This window comes from Crocuta crocuta, unplaced genomic scaffold (assembly GCF_008692635.1).
Source record: "Crocuta crocuta isolate KB4526 unplaced genomic scaffold, BGI_CrCroc_1.0 scaffold130, whole genome shotgun sequence".
Lineage (NCBI taxonomy): Eukaryota > Metazoa > Chordata > Mammalia > Carnivora > Hyaenidae > Crocuta > Crocuta crocuta.
In genome coordinates, this window is record NW_027527920.1 from 6624804 (window position 1) to 6637900 (window position 13097).

General features: G+C 36.8%; 1 protein-coding gene across 3 annotated transcripts in view; it reads right to left on the reverse strand.

Annotated features, from left to right (window-relative positions):
* MAP2K5 (mitogen-activated protein kinase kinase 5) overlaps positions 1 to 13097 on the reverse strand; it is a 266228-nt gene that overhangs the window by 176860 nt on the left and 76271 nt on the right. For all 3 annotated transcript variants that reach the window (XM_077746645.1, XM_077746636.1, XM_077746628.1), the window contains exon 9: positions 6751 to 6790. In XM_077746645.1, coding sequence (XP_077602771.1) covers positions 6751 to 6790 — 40 coding nt within the window. The remainder of the gene's footprint in view (positions 1 to 6750; positions 6791 to 13097) is intronic.

Here is a 13097-nt window from a genome sequence, read left to right on the forward strand (position 1 = left end):
TAAACACTACTCTGGGTGAGAGCAATGGCCCATACAAAGAACACTATGGGATATTCTGTATGTGAGCTGAATCTGCTTTCAAGATGCTACTTCAAAAGATGAATGAACAAACTAAAGAACGAATGAAAGAACCAAATTTACCTTTTCAGTCATTTAACAAATTATGTGTTGAACACCTAGTTATTACATGTAGTGCTCTGTCTAGGCCCAAATGCAAAGTTTGGCATGATTCAATGAGTAAGACAAGAAGATAAATAAGATCTGATCTTTACTTACAAAGAGATTTCTTTCAATGTAAGAGAGGGAAGGCACATATATATTAACAGCCAAATACAAGGCAGTATGCGGTAACATCCACAAGAGACACATACAGAGAATTCTAGAGAGTTTCAAAGGACAAAGTGAGTGAGTGGTAGATAGACCATAGGTGACAGGATTTATCTAAGCAAGTTCAATAGAGGAGCAAGTTCCAAGGGAGGCCTTGGAGCTGACCCTTGAAGGGTGTTAAGAATTCTGATAGGTAGAGATATGGGTGAAGGCACTCTAATTAGAGAAAAGTATGTGAATCAAAGTGCTGAAGTGTGAAAGTACCTGGGTTCAGATAAAGCAAGGAGTTCAACTTAAAAGAAGCACGGCATTCAGATACACAATACTATAAAAGTAGGCTGATGACATATTGTGCATGGTCTTGAGTTCCACCCCATGGAGTTCTTAGTTTATTTGGGAGTGATACAGAGCTTCTGGAGCCTTCTGAGAGGGGAAGACATGAGACCAGAACTATGCCTTAGGAAGCCAAATCTGAGGGTAGGGAACAGCAATACAGTACACAGGTTGGGAGCATGAACCTGGGGAAGACTTGCCTGACTTCAAATCCTGGTTCTATTACTTATTAGTTATGGGACCTTAGGTAAGCTATTTATTTTTAAAGTTTATTATTTTGAGAGGCAGAGAGAGAAGAGAGAACGTGTTTGTGAATGGGGGAGGGGCAGAGAACAAGAATCCCAACACAGAGCTTGACCCCCATGAACCACGAGATCTCAACCAAATGAGCCACCCTGTTGCCCCGGGTAAGCCATTTATTAATTAATTAATAATTAAATGAGAAAAGCATACATGTTAGCACAGTATAAATGATCAGTAAATGGTAGCTTCAATTTCTGTGAGAACAGTTTAAACACTGGTTAGTGTCTGACAAGAGACAAAACAGGCATCTGGACTGGAGAGGTGATGAGGAAGGAAGAGATCCAAAACAAAACCAAATCCAGAAAAATTAACAGGCTTCCAGACATTGACGACAGTAAAAACAGGACAATGACCCTTGAGAGACGGAAAGCAAAGGAGAGGAGTCCTATGACTGTCCAGCTTACTGATCAGAGACTGGCTAGACCCCCCATGTAGGGAGGGAAATCCACGCAAAGCTCAGCCATCTCCCTAGGCTGAAGACATGGAACTGGGGAGTGAGGAGGCCACAGTGGCTAGAGTGACCTGGTAGAACCCCAAAGGGAGAGGGCTCCAGGGAGGTGCTAAGGAGTCTTCAGTTGATTAATGATCCATCAGCATCTGGACATCAGGAAACTAACACTGAGGCCAGGAAAAGAACCGCCAGAAAGACCAAAGAAACAATCTCCAGACTTCACAGTAGGCAGAAAGAGTTTGCGCTCCCACCAAGCAGGGTGGAAAACCTCGTAATTGTCAGGGTGCTGGTGGAGTATTCAGAAGACTGTCATCTTAATTGTGTGGGGTAAATAAGTTCTCAACTAACCACGGGGCTGGTCCCATCTAATAAAGACTTAATAAAGCAAGTCTTAAAAGGATCAAGCTGTTTCACAGTCACTAAATAGCACCTCAGAATAAGCTGAAGAATATTTATAGCAATGCAAAAATATCTAGTGTCTATGAGACATGACTGGCATCCAATCAAAAATGGTAAGATGCTTTAGGGTGCCTGGGTGGCTCAGTCATTAAGCATCTGAATTCAGCTCAGGTGATGATCTGACAGTTCATGAGTTTGAGTTCCACATCAGGTGAGTCCCATTTCTCTCTCTGTCCCTTGTGGGATTCTCTCTCTCTCTCTCACTTGTACCCCCCTCAAAAAAAAAAGATGTTTTAAACATAAGCATATACAACCCAAAATGAGGAGAAAAAGTAAAACTGACCCCAAATGACACATACACTGGAATTAACAGACAAAACCATTAAGTTATATTCCACATATTCCATAACTATATTACATATATTCAAGAAGGTAGAAGGAAAACTGAGCATGGTAAGACATGGAAGATGTAAAAAAGACCCACATAAACTTCTAGGGATAAAAAGTACAATGTCTGAAGTGAAAAATACACTGGACAAGATTAACAGCAGATTGGACAGCGCAGATGAGAGCTTGAGTACCTGACAACAGAAACTATCCAAAAATGAAACATTAGAGAGAAAAAAAGAGTAAACGGACAACAGAGCATCATTTTAATATGGGACAACTTCAAGTAACCTAATACATACACAATTTAAGTTCCCAAAGTTGGAGGGGAGGTATAATGGCTAAATTCTTCCCAAACTTGATGAAGGCTAAGAATCCACAGAGCCAAGAATCTCAACAAATCCTAAATACAGTAAAACCTTGGATGGCGAGTAACTTGTTCTTCGAGTGTTCTGCAACATGAGCAAGCATTTCTAATAAATTTTAACTTGATAAACAAGCGATGTCTTGCAATATGAGTAGTACGTGACACCGAACATCAGATGATCACAACTGAGCCAAAGCGTTCTCTCTCTCTCTCTCTCTCTCTCTCTCTCTCTCTCTCTCGCTGTGGGATTGTGGGTGATTGTCTCCCATGCTCAGATGCTCGGTCTCAGGCCACAGTGTTTGGCAGATGTCAGTGATTTTTCAGAACACTGGAAGGTGCCCACTACTGGCACTAGTGTATTTTTTATCACTTCAAAGCACCAAAGAACAGTCCTTTGCTTTTCCATATAAGAGTCAGCTTAGGAATGCTTTGCTCCATTCTAGGTCAGGCTGTCTGCAGACAGAGACAACTGTCCTCTGCTGCCTTATTGCCAGTTACATTAAATACAGTCTATGACAAGAGTTCATTAATACTGTGCTATAGTCAACATCCATGCGAGTGTATACCACAGCCCCTGTGCAGAAGATTCCACTGAGCCATTAGATAGCAGCGATTCCGTTAGTGACAGTAAAAGTCGTCCTACGCAATAACACTCCTCTCTCGTGTCTCCCTCACACCAGCCATGAAGGTTTTCAAAGGTAAGTGCGAGTTAATTTGTTCATTTTCTTTATATTTTGTATTTTATTATTTTATATTATATTACAGTATTGCAATCATTCTTATACGAATAGTTTTGGGTTGTGGAACGAATCATCTGAGTTTCCATTATTTCTTATGGGGAAATTCACTTTGAGATACAAAGTGCTTTGTTTCCGGAATGAATTCTGCTCACAAACCAAGATTTTACTGTATATGTATCATGAAGAAAATTACATAAAAGTTCATTATCATCAAATTGCATAAGACTAGTGACAAAAAATCCCAAAAGCAGCAGAGAAGAAGTCAGTTCTGATGTACAGAACAATAAAGATTTAAAATGACAGTAAACTTTTCATTGGAAAGAATGTAAACCAGAAGACTGTGAAACAAAATCTTTCAAATGTTGAAAGAAAAGAGCAATCAACTAGAATTCTCTATCTGGCGAAAACATTTTCTAAAAATGAAAGTCAAATATACACTTTTCAGACATGCAAAAGCCAAAAGAATTCATTGCCAGAAAACTCACAGAACTATAAGAAATGTAAAACAAGAAAGTCCTTCAGACAAAAGCAAAGTGATAGCAGATGAAAGTCTGGATCCACACAAATGAATGGAGAGCACCAGAGTTGGCAAAAACAGGAGTAAATGCAAAATAAATCTTTTCTTATTTTTGAAATGTCTGTAAAAGACAAATAATTATTTAAATAAAAACAGCAACAATGCACTTTGGGGTTTTTATAAAATATGAGCAAGTAAAATGTATGACAATAACAAGTTCAGGATGAAGGAAATGAAAGTATACCGCTATCAAGTCCTAAACTATAGATAAAGTGGCACAGTATTACTGGAAGGTAGGCTATGATAAGTTAAAGATGTATACTATAGATTCTGAAGCAACCACTAAAGAAAAAGATGTACAGACAGGATAGAAAAGAGCAAGATGACAGAAGTGAATCCAACCACAGCAGTAACCGCATGGAATGTTAATGGTCTAAATACCTCAATTAAAAAGTAGAAATTATGATTTTTTTTCTTTCTTTTTTTTTTAATAGTTTATTGTCAAATTAGTTTCCACATAACACTCAGTGCTCATCCCCACAAGTGTCCTCCTCCATGCCCATCCCCCCTCCCCCCACATCCATCAGTCCTCTGAGAGTACTATAACAACATTGTATTCAATAAATAAAAGAAACTAGAGGGAAAAACAAAATAAACAAAAAAAAAAAGAAAAAAAAAGTAGAAATTATGAGAATGGATTAAAATACAAGACCCAATTATATGCTGGCTGTAAGAAATTTATCTCAAATTAAAAGACATAACAGGTTAAAAGTAAAAGGCTGTATCTTGCGAACACTAGCCAAAATAAAACTGCAGTAGCTATCTATGGTAATATCATACAATAGAACAAAGAATAGTATCATGGCCAAAGAAGGGTCACTTTGTAATGAAATAATAAAGAGGCCAATTCATCAAGAAGACATAACAATCCTAAATACGCCTAATAGATTTTCAAAAAACATGAAGTAAAAAATGAAAGAACTGCAAGGAAAAAATCAGACAAGTCCACATTTATTGCTGGAAACCTCCATATCCATCTTTCAACAGTTGACAGAATAGATAAAAAGCAGTAAGTACAGAAATTTTGAACATTGTCTGCCAACTTGATCTAATTGACATTTATACAACACCCCATACAATAAACTATACACTTTTTTTCAAGTGCACAGGAAATACTTAACCAAGATAATTCATATTCTGGGCCATAATACAAATCTCAATAAACTTAAAATAATTCCAATTATAGACAGTGTGTTCTCTGACCACAACAGACTTAAATTAGAAACCAACAATGTAAAGGTGTCTGGAAAATTTCCAAATATTTGAAAACTAAATAACATACTGCTAAGATTTAATAAAAGAAATTCCGCCTGTTTTGAAGAAATAGCACATTTCTTTCTTTCAGAGTATGACTATTAAATAAGTTACTTGGGTTTTGTTTTTGCATTGGCAGCCAAGAAGCTCAGGGCTAAACTTAAAAGTTTAAATAGAATAACTATATCTACTCTTAAATCATTCGTTCATTCAACTCACATGAAGTTTCAACACAGCAGTAATATCTACTCTTTTTTTTTTTTTTTTTTTTTTAAGTAGGCTTTGCGCCCAGTGAGGAGCCTCACCTGGGGCTTGAACTCACAACCCTGGGATCAAGACCTGAGCTCAGATCAAGAGTCTAATGTTTAACCAACTGAGCCACCCAGGCACCCCAATCATACCTACTCTTTTTTTTTAAAAGTAATATTTAAAAAATATGTTTAATGTTTTATTTATTTCTGAGAGAGAGGCAGCATGAGCAGGGGAAGGTCAGAGAGAGAGGGAGACACAGACTCTGAAACAGGCTCCAGGCTCTGAGTTAGCTGTCAGCACAGAGCCCGACATGGGGCTCGAACCCACAAACCGTGAGATCATGACCTGAGCCGAAGTCGGACGCTTATCCAACTGAGCCACCCAGGCCCCCCTCATACCTACTCTTTATTGATTCACTCAACTCAGTTTAAACATCTAGTATGTTTTATAAATTTTACTGAATCTAGGGACATACAGTGACAACACTATAGTCCTTGCTCTAAAGTTCAGGGCTTAAAAAACAATTTTTTTTACCGTTTTTATTTATTTCTGAGAGAGAGAGAGAGAGAGATAGCGTGAGCAAGGGAGGGTCAGAGAGAGAGGGAGACACAGAATGGGAAACAGGCTCCAGGCTCTGAGCTAGCTGTCAGCACAGAGTCCAATGCGGGGCTTGAACCCACGAACTGTGAGATCATGACCTGAGCCGAAGCCAGACGCTTAACTGACTGAGCCACCCAGGCGCCCCTCTAAAGCTCAGTTTTGTGGTCAGGTCTAGTAGATAGCATATTTGTAAAACACCTACTGTTTTCATTTATTCAAAGTCTCTACTTTATCAGCTCTGTTTTAAATGTGTCCTTTCTTTAAAATTGCCTTTAATCCTTTTCATAAACAGCTGTTTATAGCTCCTTGCTATACTCAAATAATAATCATGCACAAGAATTTTAATATTAGCCAAGGTTAAATGTAATTCAAAATGTATGAAATTATGAGAAATTATAATGCCCATGTAAGGCCAAATAGTTCAGTTTTACAGATGATTTATAGGGATGCTTTCCTCTCTTGGACTGAATAAGTTAAAGTTGATTGTCTTTAAATACATTATTGACAACAATCTAAGAATTCTGACATCTAAAGGAACAAATAACTCAATAGATAAGAAAACAGTGCTTGACCTGGTGAAGGTATCCTCTGAGAGAAGGTGCTGAATATCACAACAGGACCAAAGCTTCCATAACCTACCATCCAAATCTTAAACTACTTCATCTCTTTCACAATAAATGTGACTCAAAGCTAACATGGGAAGAGAAAGAAGGGAGCATCAAGAATTTCATGAATTTCATAAAATAAATCCAGCACTTACCTTTACAGCTAATATTTTTCCACTTGGGACGTGATATGCTCTATGGGAAGGAAAAAGAAAACCAAAATCACTTGGGATACTCAACAACCTACAGAATGGTTAAAGGCATAAATATAAATTAGAACATATCTGCCAGCAATGGGATATATGATACTTTTAAAGAACACTCATAACATTAGTAACTTAAGTTTCTATTGAGTGTCATGGTTTATACAATGATTCATTATATATTACCTTAAAATAACCCTCTGAGGCAATGCTGGTATTATTATCCTCCTTTTAGAGACTGAAAACTCCAAAGGGCAGAGAGGCTACACAGTTTTCCCAATGGCACAGAGTCAGTAAGTGGCAGAACTAGACCTCAAATCCAAGTCTTCTGGCTTCAGACCCTCACAACTGACCATACTCTGTGTGTGGGAATCTTCTGTAAGTCTTCGGCTAAACACTGTACAGAGCCATTTATAAAGTGAGGGGTTTTCCTTTTGTCTACTTCAATTACAGATACAGATAAACTATATCCCTACATTTCATCAAAATAATCTCAAAAGACATGGAATTAGCTATGGCTTAAGATATAGATTCATGTAAGAAATCACAGACTTATCAGGCTCAAATATGTGGTCCATCTTTTCCTAATTCCAACATCTCTCAACATTAAAAAAGCTTTAGAAAAGAGACAAGCTCAAATGATCAGATACAGGGAAATAACAATTTAAATCAAGTAATAGAAACACACTCATTTATGAAAAAGAATAAAAGAATAGGGTTTGCAGAAACAAAATACCATTACTTCTCATCAAGGCCTTTTGTGTTTAAGTGACATGTGGCCTTTCACACACATTCTGCAAGGAAGGTACATTCTGACCATTATCTGGGAATAATCTGTCTTATATAAAAGTGTCTAAACAACCACACAGTATAAACATGCACTGTTATTGCAAGTCCATAAAAGTATAATTAGTTTGCAAGAGTTAAAATCTTGCACTGTAGAGAATTTTGCAAATTAGCCAAAATCAGATTGTTCTTCCTCTTGCCCAGCTGTGTTAAGATGTGTTTGGGCAAGGAAGATGTGGGAGAATGGAAGTAAGCTTCTAAGAATTCCCTGACTTTACCGGTCAAGGTGCTAAATATATTTACCAGGCTCCCAATAGTTACAGGGCAATGACTTAGTACAAAAAAATGCTCTTTTCTTACAAACAAAACATATATTCCACTACCATCAAATTAAAATAAGTTTCTGTTGTTTCAGCAGAAATATCTGTGTGGTTGCTCTAAAAAATTTTTTAACAGTTTTATTGAGGTGCAATTATATATGTAAAATTCACTTGTTTTAAGTGTGTAATTAAAATTTTAGTAAATTTACTGGGCTTTTGGAATCCCTGACAAGTGTTTTTTAAGTGACTGACTTATAGAAATGGTATAGTTAAGAACCATCAAATGTTTGTAAATTTTCACACATAAAATGTTACAAATTCAGATAACAGAAAAAAACATACATATGTATATGTATATATCTATGTATATTAGTGTTATAAGAGATTTGTACTGCTTTTCCTATTTGAATGGATTATGGAAAGTAAACTTAGCGTTTACCAATTAATTGTAAAGAACCTCAAGTGAATCTCATGTAAAGAAAGGCAAGATTATAAAAATTAAGTGGCAATTATTCACTTTACTGAAGAGTTCTTTAACCTGTTGGTGTCTAAAGACTTTCTCTAAATCAACCTCTCTAGTATATATAAATCCTATTGCATTTATAAAACTGAAATTTTAAAAAACTTATACTTTGTATAAAGTGGTATACATTTTATAAGTGGAACCCCCATAATACATGGGTTTTAGAACAGATTATCATTTAGTTTATTATCTATTAATATAAGATTTTTAGAATGTGAAACTACATTTCAGGTCATGATTTGACTCATGACAGACCTGAACTCATACAATATACTGGTATACAAAGATTAACACTGTAGTTTTGTCACTGCCTGACAGAGAAGTTGTTAGACTAAGCTAATCTGAAAAGTGATGTGAAGCAAGTTAATAACCTTACTCTGTGCAAATACAGGTAATATAATATGTAAGATTTAGTGATATATTATTTTTCCCCCTGTATACCAGAAATTCTTCCAATTTCAACTTTCAGAATTGCTGTGTATTAGAATTCCTGACCAAGGACTGAAACATGAAGACAGAACAGGTGAATGCATACACAAGGATTCAAAAGTTGCAAAAACAACAGTAGTGTTACTCCGGACAGCAAGCAACACCTGGACGTTGGAGACCAACAGCAGTGATAAGGAGACGACCAGAAGATACCACTAATGTGTATCCATACCGGACAGTTAGGCAACTTAATTAGCTTGTCAAGAAGGCTGATGTCTTTTCCAAAAGAAAGGTCTCCTATTTCCAAGTGAATTAAAAGGGGAAGGCTTGATGATTTAATTATGACGCATGCTAATTCATCCGTGGAAGTTTGGGTTCAATTCCGAGCAATAAAGATGTTGGGAGGTTTGGTTTACAGTGCAATGACAGTACCAGTTTAACATTTAATCATCAGGGAGAAGTGGATGACAAAGGCAAGGCCAGTCATGAGTTGAACGTGTCCCTTAACTTTGCAAATGGCATTCTACCTGGAGAAAAGGAATTTGTTTACTTTCAATGGATACTGCATCTCATATGTCTTGACCTTCCCCAACACATTAACTATAAAGTGATTAATGAAGTTTGAATGGAGGCTCTGGTTACACCAAAAGACATCTACACACCTCTGCATTGTTTTAATTAACAGCTAACACTTCAAATTAGTTTATTTTTGCTACAGTAATTACCTGTTCCAATGAGTGCATGAAGGAAACGTTTCTATGTTATATTTTTAGTGCTGAGTCCTTGAGTGTTTTCCACTTTGCTGGTGACCAGCACAGACCTTCTGGGAATAGTCCCAGCCCTTCCTTAAAATTGAGCACACAACAGCATCTACACTTTTGTAAGGCACCAACTAGTAGCCTAGTATAAATTTTCTGAGTATTTAAAGTAACAAGGAGATGAGTAAAGGAGGGGAACACTTACTATCTGTATTTTCGTACTCTTTTTTTTCATTTGGGACAATAGGTTTTAAGTGACTAGACAAAAAGTTGGCATCAGCTTTTAATTTTGGTACAGAATCAGATAATTTACTGAGCTAGTAGGTATTATAAAGAATTGTCTAATTTAATCTTTTCCCTTTACGTTGGCTACACCCAAAAGCGAGGGTGAAAAATCTTGTCCAAACTTAATCAATGGCAAGACCAAGGCTGGAACCGTAGCAGAATACACCTATTTTAGGATCTAAAAGGAATATGTGGTGATGTTTAAGTTTTCTTAACTGCATTCTAGGGCAGGGAAACTCATAATTCAAAAACTTACAAAGATGCTACCTATTTCAGTCAGGCTACGGACCACCACATTTGAATGTTTCCAGGCAAAGCAGCATTCTGCAAGCGCTGTCAATCTACCATGGGAGGGAGAAGAGCAAAGGTGTAGGCTCTTAGTCACCAGGTTTTGATTCCAGCTCTGCTGCTTTTTTTTTTTTTTTTAAGTTTTTATTTAAATTCTAGTTAGTATACAGTGTCATATTCGTTTCAGGTGTACAATATAGTGATTCAACACTCCCATACAACACCTGGTGCTCATCACAACAAGTACACTCCTTAATCCCTGTACCCACTTCCCCTCTGGTAACCATCAGTTTGTTGTCTATAGTTAAGAGTCTGTTTCTTGGTTTGCCTCTATCTTTTTTCCCTTTGATCCTTTGTTTTGTTTTAAATCCTACATATGAGTGAAATCACAAGCTATCTGTCCTTCTCTGACTTATTTCACTTAGCATTATACTCTCTAGCTCCATCCATACTGTTGCAAATGGCAAAATTTCATTCTTTATGGCTGAATGTTCTACGGTGTGGGTGTACACTATCTTCTTTATGCATTCATTAATCATTGAACACTTGGTGTGTTTCCATAATTTGGCTACTGTATTATATAAGTATTAATAAGACTGCTATAAACACCAGATGTATGTATCCCTTTGGATTAGTATTTTTGTATTCTTTTGGTAGATACCTAGTAGTGTAACTGCTGGATTGTAGGGTAGTTCTATTTTTAACCTTTCAAGGAACCTCTGTACTGTCTCACACCATAGCCACACCAGTTTGCATACCCACTGACAGTGACAGTGCAAGAGGGTTTCTTTTGCTCCACATCCTTGTCAAAATGTGTTGTCCCTGGTGTTGTTAATTTTGTCCATTCTGGCAGGCATGAAGTGATGGTTCATTGTGATTTTGATTTGCACTTCCCTGATGGTGAGTGATGCTGAACTTTTTTTTTTAACATCTTTTCATATGTCTGTTGGCCATCTGGATGTCTTCTTTGGTGAAATGTCTGTTCATGTCTTCTGCCCATTTTTAAATTGGATTATTTGTTTTTGGGGGTGTTGATCTGTATACGTTCTTTATATATTTTGGATACTAACCCGTTATCAGATATGTCATTTACAAATATCTTCTCCCGTGCTGTAGGTTGCTTCTTAGTTTTGTTGATTGTTTCCTTTGCTGTGCAGAAACTTTTTTATTTTGATGTACTCCCAATAGTTTATTTTTGCTTTTGTTTCCCTTGCTTCAGGAGATATATCTAGAAAAATGCTGCTACAGCCAATGTTAGAAATTACTGCCTGTGTTCTTCAAGGATTTTAGGTTTTTAATCCATTTTTAGGGGTGTGTGTGTGTGTGTGTGTGTGTGTGTGTGTGTGTGTGGTCAAAGAGAAGGGTCCAGTTTCATTGTTTGGCAAGTTCCAGCTCTGCCACTTCTAAATGTGAATCTGAACTGTTTGAAAACCTCACTGTGTCTCAAGTCTGGAAAGCAGAAAGCGGTCCCTCCCTCCAGAGTTGTGAGGATTCAAGGAGATCAATGCAGATAAAGCACTGAGGACAAGGGCTGGCGCATAGTAAGCATGCATTAAATGTCAGGAACCTAGGAAGTTTTCAGGGTAGCTAGGTGTTTTAAGAATAAAACCTGCTAAAACTGACTCAGCCAGCCAGGGGCGAATTATTAATGATTTCTAAGCTAACTACTATAGTCAGAAAAAGTGATCTGTATGTTACAAACTTTACTGAGGCTTGCCTTGTGTCTTAGGTATGGTTTTTAAAAACTAAATTTTCTGTACCTGAAAATAATGTATATTCTCATTTGACTGATGAAAAGGTTTTTTTAAAAAAAAAGTTTATTTATTTATGTTGCATGCATGCAAGAGCAGGAGAGGGGTAGAGAGAGAAGGAGAGAGAGAAATAAGCAGGGTCCATGTTGCCAGTGCAGAGCCCAACGTGGGGTTCAAACTCACAAACTGTGAGATCATGACCTGAGCTGAAATCAAGAGTCGGACGTTTAACCAACTGAGCGACTCAGGCGCCCTGACTGATGAAGAGTTGTATACATGACCATATGACTAGCATGTTAATTGTGATGTTAAAATCTCCTTACTAATTTTGCTCTGATTAATCTACTGAATATCGAGAGGCATTACCCCACTACGACTGAATTTACCAAATTTTCCTTGTAATTCTGAAAATGTGTGCTTTATGTACTATAAGGTTATGTTATTAGTTACATGTAAGTTTAGGGCTATTATGTAATCACAGTACTTTTCTTCTATCATCATATAGTAGTTCTTTCTATCTCCAATAACACTTTTTGCCTTAAAATCTTTTTGTTTTTTTCTCTTCTATTAATATAACGACAGCCTTCTTTTGATTAGTTTTTCCTGGTATCTTCTCCCCATCTTTTCCTTTCAACCTTTCTCTGCCTTTAAATTTACTTATTTGTTTGTTTGTTTTTAGAGAGAGAGCACAGATGAGCAAGGGAGAGGGGCAGAGGGAGACAGAGAATCCTAAGCAGGATCTACGCTCAGCGTGGAGCCCAACATGGGACTTGATCCCATGACCTGGGATCATGACCTCAGCCAAAATCAGAAGTCAAATGCTCAACTGACTCAGCCACCCAATCTTTCTCTCTCTTTATGTTTTAGGAATGTATCCTAAAATAGTCTAAAATAGCACAAAGCTTTATTTCTAAAAGTTCAATCTAAGCAATCTATTAATTGGCAATATATTTATTGTAATTTCTGATATTTACGGTCTGTTTATATTTGCTATAATTACTGATGTATTTATTCCTACCACCAATTCATTTAGTTTATATCTCTCTCTCTACTATATTGGATTATTATCCCTTTCTTCCTTCTATTTGTTTTGAAGTTATATATCCATTCTTTGCTTTTAGTTATTACTTATACAATTTTTAATAATCATATCTGATTT